At 43.4% G+C, this 17282-nt stretch overlaps 1 protein-coding gene across 1 annotated transcript; it reads right to left on the bottom strand.

The window, feature by feature from the left end:
• Positions 1 to 1749: 1749 nt before the first annotated feature.
• AKAP10 (A kinase (PRKA) anchor protein 10) lies at positions 1750 to 16828 on the bottom strand (the record flags this gene model as incomplete). Its single annotated transcript, XM_008936514.1, has 14 exons — positions 1750 to 2179; positions 3315 to 3410; positions 4005 to 4057; positions 4636 to 4718; positions 5579 to 5688; positions 7775 to 7948; positions 8697 to 8841; positions 9947 to 10083; positions 10942 to 11065; positions 11412 to 11496; positions 11937 to 12035; positions 13407 to 13958; positions 14274 to 14456; positions 16781 to 16828. Coding segments are annotated over 14 exons (1895 nt in total), but the record flags the coding sequence as incomplete, so codon positions are not given.
• Positions 16829 to 17282: the final 454 nt, after the last annotated feature.

Genomic DNA, 17282 nt, shown 5'->3' on the forward strand with positions numbered 1-17282 from the left:
AAACTGCATTCCTACAATAAACGGCAGTAAAATCAGGAAAAGATATCCCAACCAGAATTTAACCCCAGGCCGCAGGCTGCACGTTGCCTCCGGGGTAAAGGCGCGGAGTGCCGGGCCGTGACCCAGCCTGGCTCAAGCACCCGCGCTGGGCTGTGCGGGAGGGGGGAGCTGCTGCCCGGGGAGACTCCGGCCCGCCCCGGGACCTGCTACACAGCCAGGAACTCTGCATCAGCACAAACCAGCGACCACCACGGCAAGCACCAGAGCTCCCCCACCCCAGAGGCAACGCTCCAGCAAACCCAAAGAGCGCTCACAGAGAGAAGAGGAACAACCGGCCCGCGGGTGCAGCCCCGCAACCAAACCTCTTGCACTCGGTCTGGCCACATCCACCCCCAGCAGCTGAAGGCAACACAGCCCTGAGCAATATCTGTACCCAAACTTGGTGCCTGCAATCCCTAAAGCCACCTGGCTTGATAGCTTGGATGTTACCAAGGTGCAGAAAGGGAAGCAAATACACATATCAGTTCAATACTGTGCTACAGGACTGAGCCCTGCCCCTTCTCCCCCTTCCCTCACCCAGCTTCTGACACAGCCTATGATTAAAACACCTTATTTAGTATTTAGATAGAAATTACTCCTATTTCACCACACTGCTACTAACAGCATCCACTAAGAAATGTGTGCAAATGTACCAAGGACAAACTGTTCAGGGGTTTGTTTCATTTATAAAGCATAAGACTCGCATGTAAAAAAAGCCCCATCTAAAGGTAAATCCCATTAAAGCAGAAAATTGACACAAATTTGAATATTTATATATTTTAAATCAAAACACAATTAAATATACTATGTTTTAAGTACATGAATACTTGGGCATGAGAGAAATAAGAGGTGGTACATAGTACCAAAAACCTATACACAGCCTTTTTTGCTTTTTATAGACAATACAGTGTTTCTATACAATCAAATATTGCAACAGAATAACACTTGCTAGTCAATCAAGATATTCTGAAAATTGGAGATGATTCGGGTGCTTTGCCAAGTGATTTTTTTTGCACAAGTTTGAGGAAAAAAGCAATCATAAAATAAGAAACCCAAAATAGAAGTGTTGCATACTAAAAATGCAGCAATAACATAACAGTGAGACACTGAGTACTTTTGATACCCTGCAGAATTAATTCACTGGAAAATAAAAGAAAAACAGAGGTGCTGTGTAACAGTGGCTTTTTAAACTAATGGTTTTGCAACTTGCAAGTGTTGACAAAGTCAGGGAGAAGGCCAGAGGTCATTAAAAATTGTTTTTCTTTGTAAACCAAACTTCTGGAATTAGATACTATGTTGGTTGGAGGACAAGGAGCTATGGAGAACGGCAGCAATTATTTTTTTCCTCGCTCGTGGGATGGAGAGGAAAGAAAATGGAGCAGTGCAGGCTGCAGGGGATGATCTCCTCAGCACTGGGCTCGGGAGCAGGGGGCTGCTGTGGAGTCTGCTCTGTGCTGGAGGCAGGGGAGCTGTGAGTGCAGGGGTGAGAGCTCGACAAGAAGAGTTACACCGTCCAGGCTCCGCTCCTGATCACTCCACGCTGCCTTCCAAGTTAATGGAGTTATGAAGCAAAATACATTTATCTTACAGTCGAATACTCATCTATTTCAAGTAAGGAATAACAAAACTTTGAACTTTTTAGGTCGTTCACTGCCAATGAATTCAGCATTCCAGGTTCACTTCTCCGACGGCCAGTGCCGGGGATGCGCCCCACGGCCTTTCCAATTATGTGTTTAAAAATCACAAGCAGTACAACTAGGAACTACAGCAAAACCTTCTCCTCTGTTGTGGCTTGTGTCCTGTTCCAGATATTTTGCTTAGAAGTCTGTTTGAGACAGGGTCAAGTACGTGTGAAGTCGATCACAGTTCCTCACTGACATTGGTAAACTGCGTCTTCATCTCTTTAAAACCCATCGTTTCTGTGGCTGCCACATACAGCAGGAAAGTGTTTCTTCTTCACGCTCTACAGTGGAGGTACAGGATTGCTTCTTTTTTATTCTTCCTTACAAATGAGGGAGATTTCAGCAATTGGAGTAACAGTGCTTTGTTTTTATTGGCTGTGTTAAAGAATCCACCAAAAGGGAAAGTTCACTCAAAGCAGAAAACCAGATTTCCTGTTCTGGCGTTTCTAAAATCATAGCTGGAAAAGGAAGAACAGGGTTAGAGTTCATGTTACCCTAAAACAGCCAAGGAGATCACTCAACAGAAAGACATTTTGTATTTAAAAACACTGACACCAGGTATCCTTGTGAGCTTGGGAGAGAAAAAACAAAACCAGCTAATCCCACAACACACTCAGCCTTCCAATTACTGTAACCACACTTGCTTAATTAAATTCAGAGCATCTGCAGGCACTTGATATTTCTAAATACTGTGCTGAGTGCCCTTTTCATCTAGCCACGCTGGAATTATGTCATTCACAGCCAAGCTATTAAGTGAAATCATCATACAAATCATTTAAATATAACTGCTCTATTATGAAGAAAACATTCCCATAGTGAAACTATGGATCCATCTGTTTGGGTCTAATAACCAGGCTTTGACACATGTTTACCTTCAAGAACTAAAAATAGTGCAAGTTAATTTTTGAGAAGTCAGAAGCCTGAAAGCCAGAACTACCAGATATTACACCAGACATTGCTTCACAAACCGCTGTCATCATTATTTCACAAAACCTCACCACTGTGGCAGAACTGGGTTTGTTTTGGTTTTGTTTCTGTGAGGTTTTTTGTTAATTCATGTTTGTTTTTGTTCATTTGTAGAACAACAAAGCCACCCAACCCAAGACACACCACTGAAGCTCTAAGCCATGGACAGGGCCCCTGAGCCATTTTCCAAGCACAGACACAGCTCTGTGTACATGAGTGCAGCCAGCTCTGCTGACACTTTGGGCACATCTACGAGTGCTCATTAACATGGAACAGCAAATGTGAACTCCCCTGAGGAATTACAGTATCTGTCCTGCCACACAAATCACCCTTCTAACTAATCTGGCAGTTTGTAAAGACTTGAAACAAGTTTAATGCTTGTGCAGAAGAACCACCACAGGTGGCTGTGAAGAAATTCCTACATCATCACACGTAGGCTCAAACACTTCCAACCTTTGTTTCTTCATATCGTGCTGTGCCAGTTTGAACCTTTCCCAGCGTGGGTTTCAGCAGCACTGGGAAGGCAAGTGAGAGCTCTGCTCCTCCCACAGCCTGGCTCGAGTCGGGCAGGGCCAGGCAGGGCCAGGCAGGGCCAGGCAGGGCCAGGCAGCCCTCCCACCCCCTCACCTTGGTGACCCTCTCCACGGGCTGCTCGCACTGCGCCTGCTGCATGACGTCGTTGACGATCATCTTCGCTATCCTCCACGCCATCTCCTCTTGAGCCTGCCACAGAAAGAACAGCCCAGAAGACAGAGAGCTTCAAGTGCTTAAAATCAGAATACAGTCCTCTCAGCACAAGGCTCAGCCTTGGAGACACATTAACCTTCACAACTCAGCCACTTGTGGGAAGTGGTTCCCAAGGACCGCAGTCACTTCAGCTACTGCCAGGATTTATGGCCTGATGCAATTCCCTAGAGAGTTTGTGAAGGTTTTAGTCTTATCTGTTGGGGACTCATCCAAGCCCCTCTTGAAAAATGCAGCCTGCAATCCACATACAGTGGTCATTTCACAGTAAAACCCAAAGAACAACAGCACCTCCCCTCCTCATTGTAGGTAGAACACCATAAAAAGCAGCCCCTTGACTGCACGCACACCATTAACCTTTCTGTAAGTTAAAGCAGCAAGCACTGGCAAAAATCAAACTAGTTTCACACATGCATGCAACCAAATTATATTTAGCACACAGAGTCTGACAGTTCCTGTTGGTGCCTCAGAAAGATACCCAGAGGAACAGCCAGGATTAAGAACTGCAGCTCTTTATTTCCCTGATCCACATTGCAAAGTCAGTCAACAAGGACAATGGAAAAGCAGACACACCTCATCTGTGTTTCCTTGAACCCATTTCTTCATTGCTTGTGAAAACATGGACCCTGGACAACATAAAAAACAGCAAATAAGGTACATCAGCAAACCCTGGGGCACAGCTCCACAGAAGCTAACGCCTCCCACCCTGGTGAAGGGTCTGCACTGCTGGCATTGGAGAACATGGAAGAGCAGCATGAAAGACAAGGGATCACATGGAGCCATGGCTCATGAGACAGGGAGCCTGAACCATTCCTCTTCACCCGAGCTGGAAAGCAGCACTAACAGCAGATCCCAAGCTGGTGGGAAGCATGTGAAGAGCTGAAGCTCTGTTTCATCTCAAGAGCAAATCTTTGAAGGTTTGATCATCGGCTCAGCTGCTGGTGGCTTTCACTCCTGCCAGGTTCCATCAACAGCTCCAACTCCCACAGGCTGCTCATACTCCCAGGAGTCCAGCTGGACCAGAAAAGCAGAATTTGGATAGGAAACTGGGTGCTGCCTCAGTACAGGACAACCCCCTAAGCAGCTTTATTTGGCTTAAAACAGGTCTGGAAAGAGTTGAGAATCTTGCTTATCTTGAGTGCACCAAGGAAGAGAGCAGTTCTGCAGATGTGGGCAGAAATGGAGAGAAAAGAGGAAAGCAAACCTTTTGATTTTTTGACATCTGGCTCTGGTTCAGATTCTCTGATAAACTGTCCCAAGTCACTGACTCGTCCAAATGTCATCTTCCTGAGGAGAAGAGGAGTGAAAGAACCACACAGGTTACCAAGAGAACTTCAGCATTATGGAAAGCTGCCAGGCAGGAAAACAAAAAAAGCCACCCCAATAGAGACTCTGGTGTCAGAAGACTGGCATTTCACCAGTCACCACCTGAAGTGGGGACACTGGGAAAAACCTCCTGCTCTTCTCACATATCTGAATTCAAAGTGCATCTTAAATATCCTTCTAGAAACTAGAAGCAGGGAAATGCTTCCATGACTCAATCATGTAACATCAACAGGCAGTGCTAGCAAGTGCTCCACACTGTCATAACATGTCACTAGGAGAGAGCAGTTTACAGTACCTACAAGGACAGAGACTGGCATGCAACAGAAAAGCAAGGTAGCTATAGAAACAGTTTCTGTACCAGTTCCACAGACCAGAAGAGCTTTATCACTAAGAGTAACTTCAGAAACAGAATAGCTGTGTGAGCTGCTAAAGAAATAAAGTGTAAGCCCAGCTCTGCCATGGGGGTAGGGAGACAGCAAAGTTGCACATTACAGTATCAAAGGTGCCTGAGCTTACTCTTTTCTGTTCCCACTCTGAAGAGCAATGACTTAGCTGGCTTTTGGAGTCAAAAAAGATTAACAACAAGGAGAAAGAAAAAACAATTGGAAATTTTTTCTGGCTGCCCTTCTGGTCAGAGGAACGTTCACTATGACACTGGTGTTAAACCACACTATTGAAATGAAGTTACTTTCAAATATTAACACACTAAGAGTGCAACATCCTGCATAAAGGCACACTCTGCATGCAGGAGGACACAGCAAAAAGGGAACAGAGGTGATATATGGAAGTAGAAAGAATGAGAGACACTGAATGAACCTTACCCTGCATATGTTCGTTGATACAAAGATTCTGGATCCAGACTTGCAGCATCTACAATTATTGCTTCATCAAAATTTTTCAGGATTTTAACATTAGCCTTTTTGACATTGGACTACAAATAAAAATTCTAAGTATTAGTGCCCAATGCAGACAACTAATAGCTTCTTAACAAAACTTCAACTTTAGTGCTTTTACACTTAGATAAGCCTCTGTAAAGTCTCTAAGCAAGCATAAAAGAATTAGTGTCTACCCAGCAGTGAAGTGCTAACTCAGTGTGGCTGTTTTTAAGCAGAGGATGATGAGGTTCTCTGCACAGAGCCCCAGACAGACTGTGCAGGTCAGCAGGGGCCCCAGCACTGTCAGCTGAACAGATCTGCGGCCGCCCGCAAATCACTTGTGTGTGAGCACCTAACACTCAACTACCTCAAAGCTGCAGCAGCTTCACTGTCCACACTCTGCTCCCCCCAAACACACAGAACAAACATTCACCTTTTGGCCTGGCTTATTTATAGAAGGTTATGAAAAGAGCCAAGGAAATGTTACAGCAGCAGCAGGGAGAGCGCAGCTGCAGAAGGATTTATCAGCACCTCAGCACAGAACAGAAACATGTACAAGAGCTGCCCTGCAAACCCCTCTCCTGCTGCTCTGCCTGAGTGCTGTTCCTTATGCAAATATATGCAGAGATCCAGAGGCTCTCCTCTTCAGATAAGCAAGACTGCATACCACAAAATGCAGCACTTCATTGCCTAAATGATCCAAGCAAGCCAATTCCCAGCAGCTTCTCCTGCTCAGGCTATCAAGCAGCAGGATATTTCAAGAACACAGATTTTATTCTCCATTTTGCAGCTAAGGAGGGAAACATTCACTCCTTGCAAATTAAGAGGTTTAAAATTACAACAAGCAGGTAGTACAGCTTCCAAGCTGCTTGAAAGCCAGCAGACAGATGAGGTTGCTCTAGGTAGTGGGTCTCACCCCCATGGTGGCACTGCAGCATTCAGTGAAAGCCGTTCAGCAGCAGCAGGCCTGGCTTTGCTTTTCTGCTCTCAGCTGGGCTTGCAGTTTGCAGGCTGACCTGGTTACAGATAAGCTAGAATCTGCTTATCCTCTCTTCTTTCACATGTGAATTAAGCAAAGCTACAAACACAAAGGTCAAACCCACATCCCTGGCATTACTGAGATGGTGTCAGCCCATTTCTGAGGCTAGGCCCACACGAGGACACAGCTCTCAGAAAGCAGCACCACAAAAGGCAGTAAAGAAAGGCTCACCCACAGCCAGGGCACTGTGCAGAGCTAACACCCAGTGGACATTCCCCAGTGACTCTGGAAGGGTAATGGAGCTGAAGGAGCCCAGTCATGTTCCTGTTCCTGCACAGTACAGTGCAGGGGCAGCCACACAGCTCTAACAAACAACTTTACAAATCATCAGAATGTCCCAACAATGGACTTTTTTTATGCCCAGCTTTACATCAAATTATATACAGGCCAAAAAAATTCAGGTATCCCCCCCAGCTCAGAGCATTTTGGTGGTAATAAAGTGAAGTGTCAGAGCTGTCTTTGAGAAAGAGATCTGACAGAAAATTTTGGCCATTTTCTATCAGACCAGCTTGATGACAATAGGAGGGAAAAGTCCACTGACACAAACTAGCCCTACTCAGATATCAACTGTCATTGCTCCACACATGAGCACACAGGTGCCTTAAATCCTAGAACCAAGTGACTCCTCAGGACAGAACATCTGGCACTTTGGTAGAACTGAGCACATAAAACTTGAATCTATATCCATATATATATATTTATATATAAATTCTATAGCACACTCACAAGTGTCAATTTTTGCCTAAAGTTATGACTACGATGTTGATAAAAAAAATGCTATTTCTAATAAAAACCATTCTTAATGTTAGGGTGCTATGAACAATCTTCAGTGAATATCAGCAGCTTAAGAAAAATGCAAGTGTGATGCAAAGAACTAAAAGCAGCACAAGGCTTTGGGTACAACAAACACAACAGGTTCCCTTCCATGCTGATACTGGTTGTTTGAACCGTGCAGCAGCAGACTGGTCCTGATACCACAGACTTTAACATTAAAGTGGAACACGAAACTTCAAATCACAAGCTGCTTCCTCACAGTGTATGAGCTTTGATATTGATGCAGAAAAGCCTCTGTCATATTTCCTGTAAGAGGATGAGGCTCCTACCTGGGAGGCAGAGCTGTCCGGGGCCCCGACAGAATCGCTGTCGGGGGAGCTGCCCAGGCCATGAACACTCAGTGCAACGTTCCCTCCTGGAAAGTCATCTCCTCGGACTGAATGGATGAGATCATTCAAGTATTTGTAGTACAGGTTGCTGGACAAGAAACCAGGTAAAAAAACCTGAGAGACAGAAGAAGAGTCCTCTTTAATCAAGGCTGGTCTGCACAGTTCCTGTCGATGTTCTGCAGAGCAGCAGGAACACACAAACAGCACAGTCCTGTGTAGGTGGCACACAAGTACAAGTGTCCACACATGGAATTACTCCAGATCAGCAACTGCACTGCTTTGCATTTGAATCCTACTGCAAAATGAACACAGATAACTCCATATTAACCAAATTCTCCAGCAACTGCAACTGAGAGTCAGACTTTTTTCCCCTCTAGAAAGGCCTGACAACCCAACAGGCCCACAGTTATTTTGCTATGCTGTTCAAAATCCATCTGCAGCTCCAGAATCAAATCATGAGTCTGTAGTACCCACGTACCCCAGTTACACTGTCAACCACACCACTGAGAGCAGACTAGCAAACAACTGCTACTAGCAGAAAGGAACTTTTTCTAAAGATATATAATAAGCTGTTAATAGCGATTCACAGGGGAGGAGAGTCTGTTACTTCCAGTAAAATGCAATAATCACCCAAAACAAATATTTCCCAGAGAATTAACAGAAGCCAGTGGGTGGTATCTTTTCAAATCAGACTGTGAAAAAGAGGCTAGCAAATTTTACCAAAGCTGTTCTATTATCCAGGTAACAAGGAAGTCAGTAAAAGAACAAGACAACTGAGAGATGCTGAAGGGGGCACTTGACATGCTCCTGAATCTTGACATCATCTCTACTGACTGCCCAAACCCCTCTGCAGGTGTCTCACCGTCTCCATGGTGGTCCAGGCCTGCCTCAAGGGAGTGGTGAAGCAGTTTGGGAGAGGGCCCCCTTCCCTGCAGATGTTGGACTCGATCTCTAACCTCACCGAGTCATCGAAGCCCAGCGGATGCGTGGCCTGAAGGGAGAAGTACCTGCAGCACCGCAGAGGGGAGGAAGACAACACAAAAGGATTTGCAAAGCTTTGCGGGTGCTTAGGACCCACCCTTTCCACCGAGGGCCATCAGTAAAGCAGCAGCCACTAGATGGTGCTGGCCTCAAAAACGTTACCTACAACTGACCCTCACTAACTACAGGGGAGGAAAAAAACCCAGTTGGCAGAAGCATTTTCTGATAAAGCCCTGCCCTGAAGACACAGATGAAAGAAACACATAAAAGAAACACAGCATCAAGTGGCTGCTGATGGGCAGAACCTCACAGGGCAGCTTTGTGGCAGGAGGGAAGGAGGGAACACTCAGAACTCTGAAGCAGTGTTTGTTCTACTCATTGTCCCACTGAAAACTCAGTATATGGATGGAGCAAGGAGGTTGGCTGATGACAGGCAGGTAATTGTTTGTCTCTTCTCCTATTAGTATGTCCTACTAGGGTAATAACAAGCTTGTGACAATGAGTCTCACACTTAAGCTTCAGAACAAACTTCCTGGAAGCAGTTTTGATGCCTGTCTTCCAGTTGTATAGTATGGAGCATGAAATAAAGGAAAGTTACACTACTGAGAGGGAGAGGAAAGTCTGGCATCAAAAGGGATCTGGTCACTTCCAAAAAGGAAAAAAAAAGGAAAATATTTTGAAATACTAAGAACAAGCACTATTTGGCTTTTACTACATGTGATAACAGCTCCTACATCCTACTTTACATGGGTAACAGTAGCTGAACCCTGAGGCCTTTCTGCAGTGATGCATCTGCTATTAGGTTTAAATCCTTTACATTTTCAAATGGCAACCAAATGGCTTTGAAATTTCATGACCATATATGAACCCAAGCAAAGAAATCCTGAAAATTCTGAATTGTGTTAAGAATGGAGTCCTTATAAGGATTTTCTCCTCATGCAACAAGAAAAATTTTAAAAGTTCTGTGTGCATACACACCAAAGGCCACCTTGGTAAAATGCATTTCAGCATAAGGGTGCAAGACTGCACAGTTATGGTTTGAAGGTGGAAAGTTCCTTCTGCACAGTGCAACACAAAACTACAAGCACAAAATTAGAGCTTCAGAAACAAATAATTGTTGAACTCCCTCACTTGTCATATAAAATCATGGCATCGTTCTGTGCTTCTTGCCCATCATACTGGCCTTTTTTGGCAGCAAGTTGAGACTGGAAGTTATCTGCTGCCAACCAGAACTGCAATACGTTAACTGCATCTTCCTTTTCCATGTACTAGAAGGGAAATTAAAAGAAGGAGAAATTAAAGAAGTTTTAGCAAGAAACTTTCAATAAGCATAGTCAAACTTGCTCCTTCCCTCTTAAAACCAGAAACAGAGTCCACATGTTAGTGATGCAAAATTGTCACCAGGGCATCTAAATAGTCTAAATTTTCAGATCCAGTGTTGCAGACAGATATAATTTGTTTTAAAAAAAACAATTGCCTTTTTTTCCTGTACTTTTTTCACATTTAGTTTCCAAATAACTATTTACTTGCATCACACTAAGAACAGAAGAAACAGTATTTTCATGCTGTTTCACCTACAGTGAACACAACATATTGTCTCAGCTTGCTGTCTCAAACTGCACTGGATTTGCCAGACTGTCAGGACAAGTATTTTACTACTAAAAGATGAATCCCTAAAGGTATAGGGCCCCACAACTCTAAAATAATACATTTAACCTGCCACATTCCAATCTGGTACCCTCTCTATGTAAAGCTAATGAATTATTTGTTATCTGTAAGAATAGTTAAGGCTTTCAAAGTCACTACTTCATCCAGCAAGATTAAGATGACTATGTCAAAGCTTCTAAAAGCAAAGAGACACTTAGAAATGCTCACTAACTGGAGAAGGTGTCAACAAATATTCATTCTACAATGCAGTGTATGGGTTTGAACATTTAAATAGATCCACACACGGGTGGGAAATGGTTTAATGCATTTTCTCCCAGAAAAATATACACCTCATCCTTATTCTGATTGAGGAGTCTGTCTTTATTAGAGCAACCAGGGGATTAATAGGCTGGGATTTTTTTTCCCCTTCCTCAACAGAAAGGAATGAAAAAAAAGCTGACCCCAAACCTAACACTCACCTCAGAGAAATAGAAGAGGGCTGATTCACAGAAAAGTATGTCAGCCAGATAAACAGTCCCACTAGTCAGCACCTCAATCTGGTATTTACAGAAATGATGACTTCGCAAAAATTCACTAAAGTGCCTGCACACAGATAACACAACAATTAGTTATCAGGGGTCACCACTACTCACAGCACCTCATGGACCAAACAATTCTTGCCCCAGAAGCCTTATACTTTTAGTCAGAGAGAAGCAAACCAAGCAAGAAACGCTGCAGGATTACAGAAGGCACCAGAACAACCTGGAGCCTGCAGCAGGAGCATGCACATAAAACTTCAGCACGTGACCACCAGGAAGGACTTGGAGGAACAGATCTGAGCAGTTTCAAAGACATGATCATCCAGTTATTCCTCCACAAACATTTGAAATGGAACCACCTTTTGCAAAATGACAACAGACACAAGAAGCCAAACATTCAATCAACTTACTCTTGTTCCATTGCATTAAACACTATTGACTGTGCTGTAACAAAGCAGTTGGGATCCACTTGTCCATCTTCACCACAAATCTTTGCTGCAAAGAAAGACCAGGTTAATGTTAACGTGCATGGGGCTGACTGAGCTGAAAGAGATGAGTGATTACTAATTAAATGAAAACTGCAGTTCAAACGCACTGGAATCAGCTGGTTGTGACTGTGCATAAAGAGCTTTTGAAGTCCTGCAGACAGCAGAATGGTAACATTACAGCTAAAATATTTGATTCAAATCTGGATTTTCCCCCCTTAGCCACCAGGAATCGTTTCACTCATTTAAGCAAAGTGTCTGGAAGTTCTTCTGGGGATTTGCACAGCACTGCTGAAAGATCAGATCCACCAATAACTGGAACATGATCTACTATATTTTTACAACTGACTTCAAAATTCATAAAAAGAAGTGAGTATGTGCAGTGTTAAAAGATACATTTTTACAGGAAAGGAGGAAGCTCCAAAATGAGTAAGCAACATATGTTCTTACCAACTATGTCATTTCTCATTGCTTCTGTAATAGGTATTGGTTTAGCAGCATCTGGAGAAATATATTTGGTAAAGGTACTAACTGCATCCCGTTCTATACCTGCAAGGGAGAAATGCAGAATCAACCTCTCAATTCCATGGCACAGCTCTCAGACAAGGAGACACCAACAAATGCCTGCTCTTCAGGAAAGAAAGTATCTATTGTCAACAAGGTCCCTTCCCATGAAGCTTTCAGCCCACTACTTGATACCTTGCTATGGACATCCACACTGGTGTGTTATCTCTAGCCAGGTCCCATTAATCCCAGCAGGGACTGACCAGTGAGATGGAACAAAACAATGCAGCTCTGAACTCCCTACCACCAGACCAACAGCACTCTCCTCAGTGGCACACCTCATGTGTCAGAAGTAACACCCTTCTGACAAGAACTACAGTCAAGTTCCCCATTTCTGGCTCTCACCATGGAGAATATAAACCACTTGCATTATAAAGGAATTCAAAGAAAAAAAATATCTTAAAATGGGATGCCTCAGAACAAGATGTGTGCTTTCCATCTATCAAGAGCTGGGACACTGCTCTAGAAGAGAAAAAAAAAGACACTTCAGACTTTTCAGATTTCTCAGGAAGGCCCTAATACTTTCACATTCTTTCCAGAAGCCAGAAAGCAGAGGTGCTTTCCATGATGTTTGTTTAAGCTGCTTTGGGGCTGAGGTTGTATTGTGGAGATGTGATAAAGGCAAACAGCAAGAGAAAGGGATGTGACACAAGGAAACTCTTGGGCAAACAAAAGGAACCAATATGAAGAAAGGAGCATTTCCTTTTTGTCTCCAGACTTGCACAAATGAGGGAGGACTGAGCAGATGCAAAGCAGAGAAACAGGTTACTGTGCACGCAGCTTACTACCAAAGGTAAATATTTTAATTATGTTTACTTCAGTAGCCTCTGAAGAGATGGAATCCATATAAGAACAAATCAGTTATGAGGGGAGGAATTCTATCAAATACATCCAAGAACAAAACCAGTACCTTTCACACAAAAATCTCTACAAGTCCTTTGTAAGTGTTACTTATGTCATTTTATATGATACAGGACATTTATCTTCTGTGGAAAGTTAATTATCAACTCTCATCACCCAAATCTTCTGCAACTCTTTTAAGTTGGGATGAGTGAGGGAAGAACAGGACACTGCAATGTTCACCTTAATTTCTTAAGAACACTTAAGAACAGAAGTGACCTAAGCTTATTAGAGTGCATAATGATTTTGAAGTCTCTTCAGCAGCACATTTATTTTTACACAACCAGACAGTGTAACAACACACAGCCCACACTGACCACTGCTTGGACAGCAGGTTAACATCACTGAGACACAAGATTTTCCTCCTCACCCCATCACACAGGATTTCCCAGGAGCCCCAGGAGCAGCTGCTCAGCTCCCCACCTTTTCAAGGAAGGGAACACTCCTGGCACTTACTTTTCATGAGTTTTCCTGACAAGTCTTTTAGTGCAGAGGAAGGGCTGTTTCTGTTTGATACTGTAAGCTTGGAAGATTCTTGCTGATCCGCTGGAAGGGAAGGGGTCTCTGGCTCAGACTTTCTCAGAGAGAGGACACTGGTGCTGTGGCTGTGCTGGCCCAAGGACACGTGGTTCTGGCTGTGGGCAGTCCCATCCTGGTCTGAGGCCCCCCCCTGGGCCCTGAGCAGACAGGCTGTGCCAGAGCCCTCCAGTCTCTCCTCGAGCAGCCCGGCGGGGGGAGAGGAGGCCACCTCCTGCTGCTTTGAGGGAGACACAGGCTCTGCCAGGGAACTCTGCTTGACTGTGTTCAGGCTGTGTGCTCTTATACGGGACCAGGTCGTGGAGTGGAAGCTTTCAGCCTCCAGCCAAAACTTAACCAAGTGTTCCATCCTGCGTAGTTCCATGAACTGGATGAAATAAGGGAGGGCTACGCTGTCCTGCAGGACTTGTTCGAGGGTCTTTGAAAGGCTTGATTTGGTCTCTTGAGCCTGGTAATTCAGACACGATCTGCCTAAAGAAAAATATAAAGGGAATGACTCCATATTGTACTACAGACACAGGTATTCAACACAAAAACATCTTCCAAGGCAACTGATGAGGAGAGAACTCCAACATAGCAGTGGTACACAAAGTAAAGGAATCTCTTTTCACTAACAAATGTTCTGTCCCCTTGCAAAACCCTTCTAGGGTAACACAGATGCCATTGTAACAGCAGTTAGACTTTTTAATTACCTATCTACATGCCTGAAAACCAAAGGATGGTGAGCATATCAGTAATATACATAGAATAAGTACTGAGATTACTACAAAGCTGATGAAGCCTTACCTAAGTCTCCAAAATGAGCAGCTTCCATGTGACTTGGCTGCTTCTTAAGGGCAGCTGTCCGACTGCTAGAAAAAGAGTCCATGTTGGCAGAGATGGCATTGATTGCCACATGGCTTGGTCCTGCAGCCTCCAGCAAGGCATGATTTCTAGTGCTTCTTTGAGGGGAATGTACTGGTACTGGAGCTGGAATCAAGACAGGAATGATTAAAAGACAAGGATCCCAAGACCTTCTCTCAGCAGCAGCCAACACTAAGCACCTTAAGATGCACCAGACAGTTTGCAAGAGTCAATCTTATTAAAAACCTTATTGGACTGCTGTGTGTCATCTTTGATCAAGGGTCTGAGAAGAGAAAGGACCAAAGAAATAAGGAAGTTTTATTACAGCAAGAATAAACTCACTTCCAACAGAGCAGTGGTACCCACCCATCTATATTTTCATTTGCTAACCAAAGGACACCAAGTCTAAGTTTACAAGTGAAATTTTATTCCATATTTCCATGAGGCTTCCTGATTCCTTGAGAACTGCTATTGTAACAGTAATACTTTGTCAACAACTTAGTTTAGTTGCTATGCTCTTGCCAATCCATTTCCATACCTTCTGAAGGCTAAAATGTGCTACTACATTCTGAACTACAAAGCTGTGAGTCTTAACATGATTTTTCAAAAGTATTTTCTCTGCCTCTATTTGGATTTAAGAGAAAAAAGCAATAAGGAAATATCTCTGATGAAACCCAGGTTAAGCCTTAACCTCCTGTAGATGTTTTAGAACACAGCTGGCTATCTGAGCCCAAAGAGAACAAAGAAGAACTTCCTCACACAAAACTCTGCCAATGAAAAAGCATCAGCTTATTGTTAACTGATGACAAAGCTGAAAAAACCAAAACATGCTCCCAGCAGTTTCAAAAGCTCTCAGGAAATAGGGTTTGATTAGGGTGTCATGCAAGGACATCTTACACCTCAGAAATAAAGTGAGTCAGATGACACATTATCTCAGCACACTGCCTCCTAACAACTGTCTCACCCAGGTGCCAAGCAGCTTGGCTTGGATGACTTTCATGCTGCATGGCTTTATTTTTATTCACAAATTTATCACACGTGATGACCCCAGTTGACAATTTCACACTTGCACGTCACGGTAACAGACACTTCAGGAGTAAGGGCACAGGAGAGGCAAGAACTTAAACATTTTACCAAGTGGTTCTCCAGCTGCAGCGTCCAGTACCAAGAGAGCACTTGCTGCCTCTCACAAAGCCTTTGGCATTTTAAAACCAACAATAATGGAGAAAACACAAACACACATTTTTTCCTGAGGCCAGTGGATGGCAGCCAGTTGGCTGGTGGCAGTAAGTGGGGAAAACCTGGTGGAGGCTACTCGTGTAGACCCAGAGCCACGCTCCTCAAAACAGTTTAGGATTTGTGAATTAGATTCTTATTTCATTTTATATTATGAACATTTGAAGAAAAATTGTTCTACTTTATCTCAGGATCAAGCACCTGTTCCAAACCCCCAGCCCAACAGCACTGCACTGCTAGCTTAACATCATACAGACTGTGGAGCAGCTGCTGGCCAGACTGGAAAGACATCCTGTTTGCAGCAGCTGGCAGGGTGTGAATACAGGACATTTTCAATGTTATATTTATTTACAGGGTCACCACACTGTAGCCTTTTCCTAGTAAGCTCTTTCAGCTAAGCATTGGAAATTATAGTGGCACCCAAATCATGGAGTGTGCTATTAGATGGATGCAGCTTCCTCTTTCCTAGATTTGATTTGAAAGACAAGACCACCAAAGAGAAAATTAATTAATTGTTTCTTGATATCCAGATAACACATTAACAAATACAGAAACAAGATTCTGCCCGAGGATAAAAAAGTAACAGATCAGATTCACACAAATTTCCTGATCTCCTTTTAGCACTGCAGTAAAAACAGACAGGATAAATAACCTTGTTCTCCCATGGTTTATACACATCCTTCCCATCAAGATTTTTTTTTTGCCTCTCCTAACAGATTTAGCAGCAAGATTTCTGTCTCACATGGGGCAGCACCAGAGCAGCGATTCATCCTGACCAGGATTCAGATCTTCAGTCTCATGAGCCACACCAGTCAAAGTTAAACCAGATGCTGGCAGCCTCCTTTGAAAATTAGACACAGTTAAGCTGCATTTTCAAAACTGCACAGTACACCACGTGTCAGCAAGACACTCCAGAAGCAAATGCTGTAGATAAGGAATAGTCACTCTGTGCAAGGTGACTGAATTGCACAATCACTTTGAATTAAAGCTCATGTCTGACATAATTTAATAACCTTCTGTACTTACAGCAAGACAGCTAAGAAAGATTAGTTACTATAAATACTCAGAAACAGAATGAAGTTTAGGGGTTTGTTTTGGTTTTAACACATAGGTCACACCTGTGCTCAGTCTTAAGGAAATCATCCCACTGGCTAACATAAAAATGGCAGGTGATATTAGATGTTTGAATTTATAGACAAAAGTATTGATCTTACTTTTAATTGCTTTCACATCTGTGGTCTTTTCTTGTTCTTTGCCTTTCACTGGAAAACACAAAGGAAAATGTTAACGCTATTTTGGGTGACTAATGGCATTTACCAGAGAATGGACATAAATTCCCAACTTCTGCAACTACCAGAGGCAGAGGCAAGCTATCATTTTGTTAAAACTGATCTCTCTTATTTAAACTGACACATCTAGGAACTGACAGAGGCTTTCAAAGCTTCTGTGCTGATTTATCTTCAAAAATAAAACCTTATCATCTGAGAGTTAAGTTTAATGAAACGTGTTATGTTAGAATTAACGTTGAGAAAGACACTTGTTCTCTACATGATTAAAGCAAGGCTACGTTCAAGGTTACTTTATAAACAGGATTAACTGGAAAGAAGGGGATAGAAGTGTTTGTTTGGCCCCAGCAGATGCTATGAACCCCAAATCACACATCTGAACCCCACATCTCCCTCACGTTCCAGGAAGAGCCGTGCACCACAGTGAGGG

This window comes from Merops nubicus, unplaced genomic scaffold (genome assembly GCF_000691845.1).
Source record: "Merops nubicus isolate BGI_N331 unplaced genomic scaffold, ASM69184v1 scaffold9903, whole genome shotgun sequence".
Lineage (NCBI taxonomy): Eukaryota > Metazoa > Chordata > Aves > Coraciiformes > Meropidae > Merops > Merops nubicus.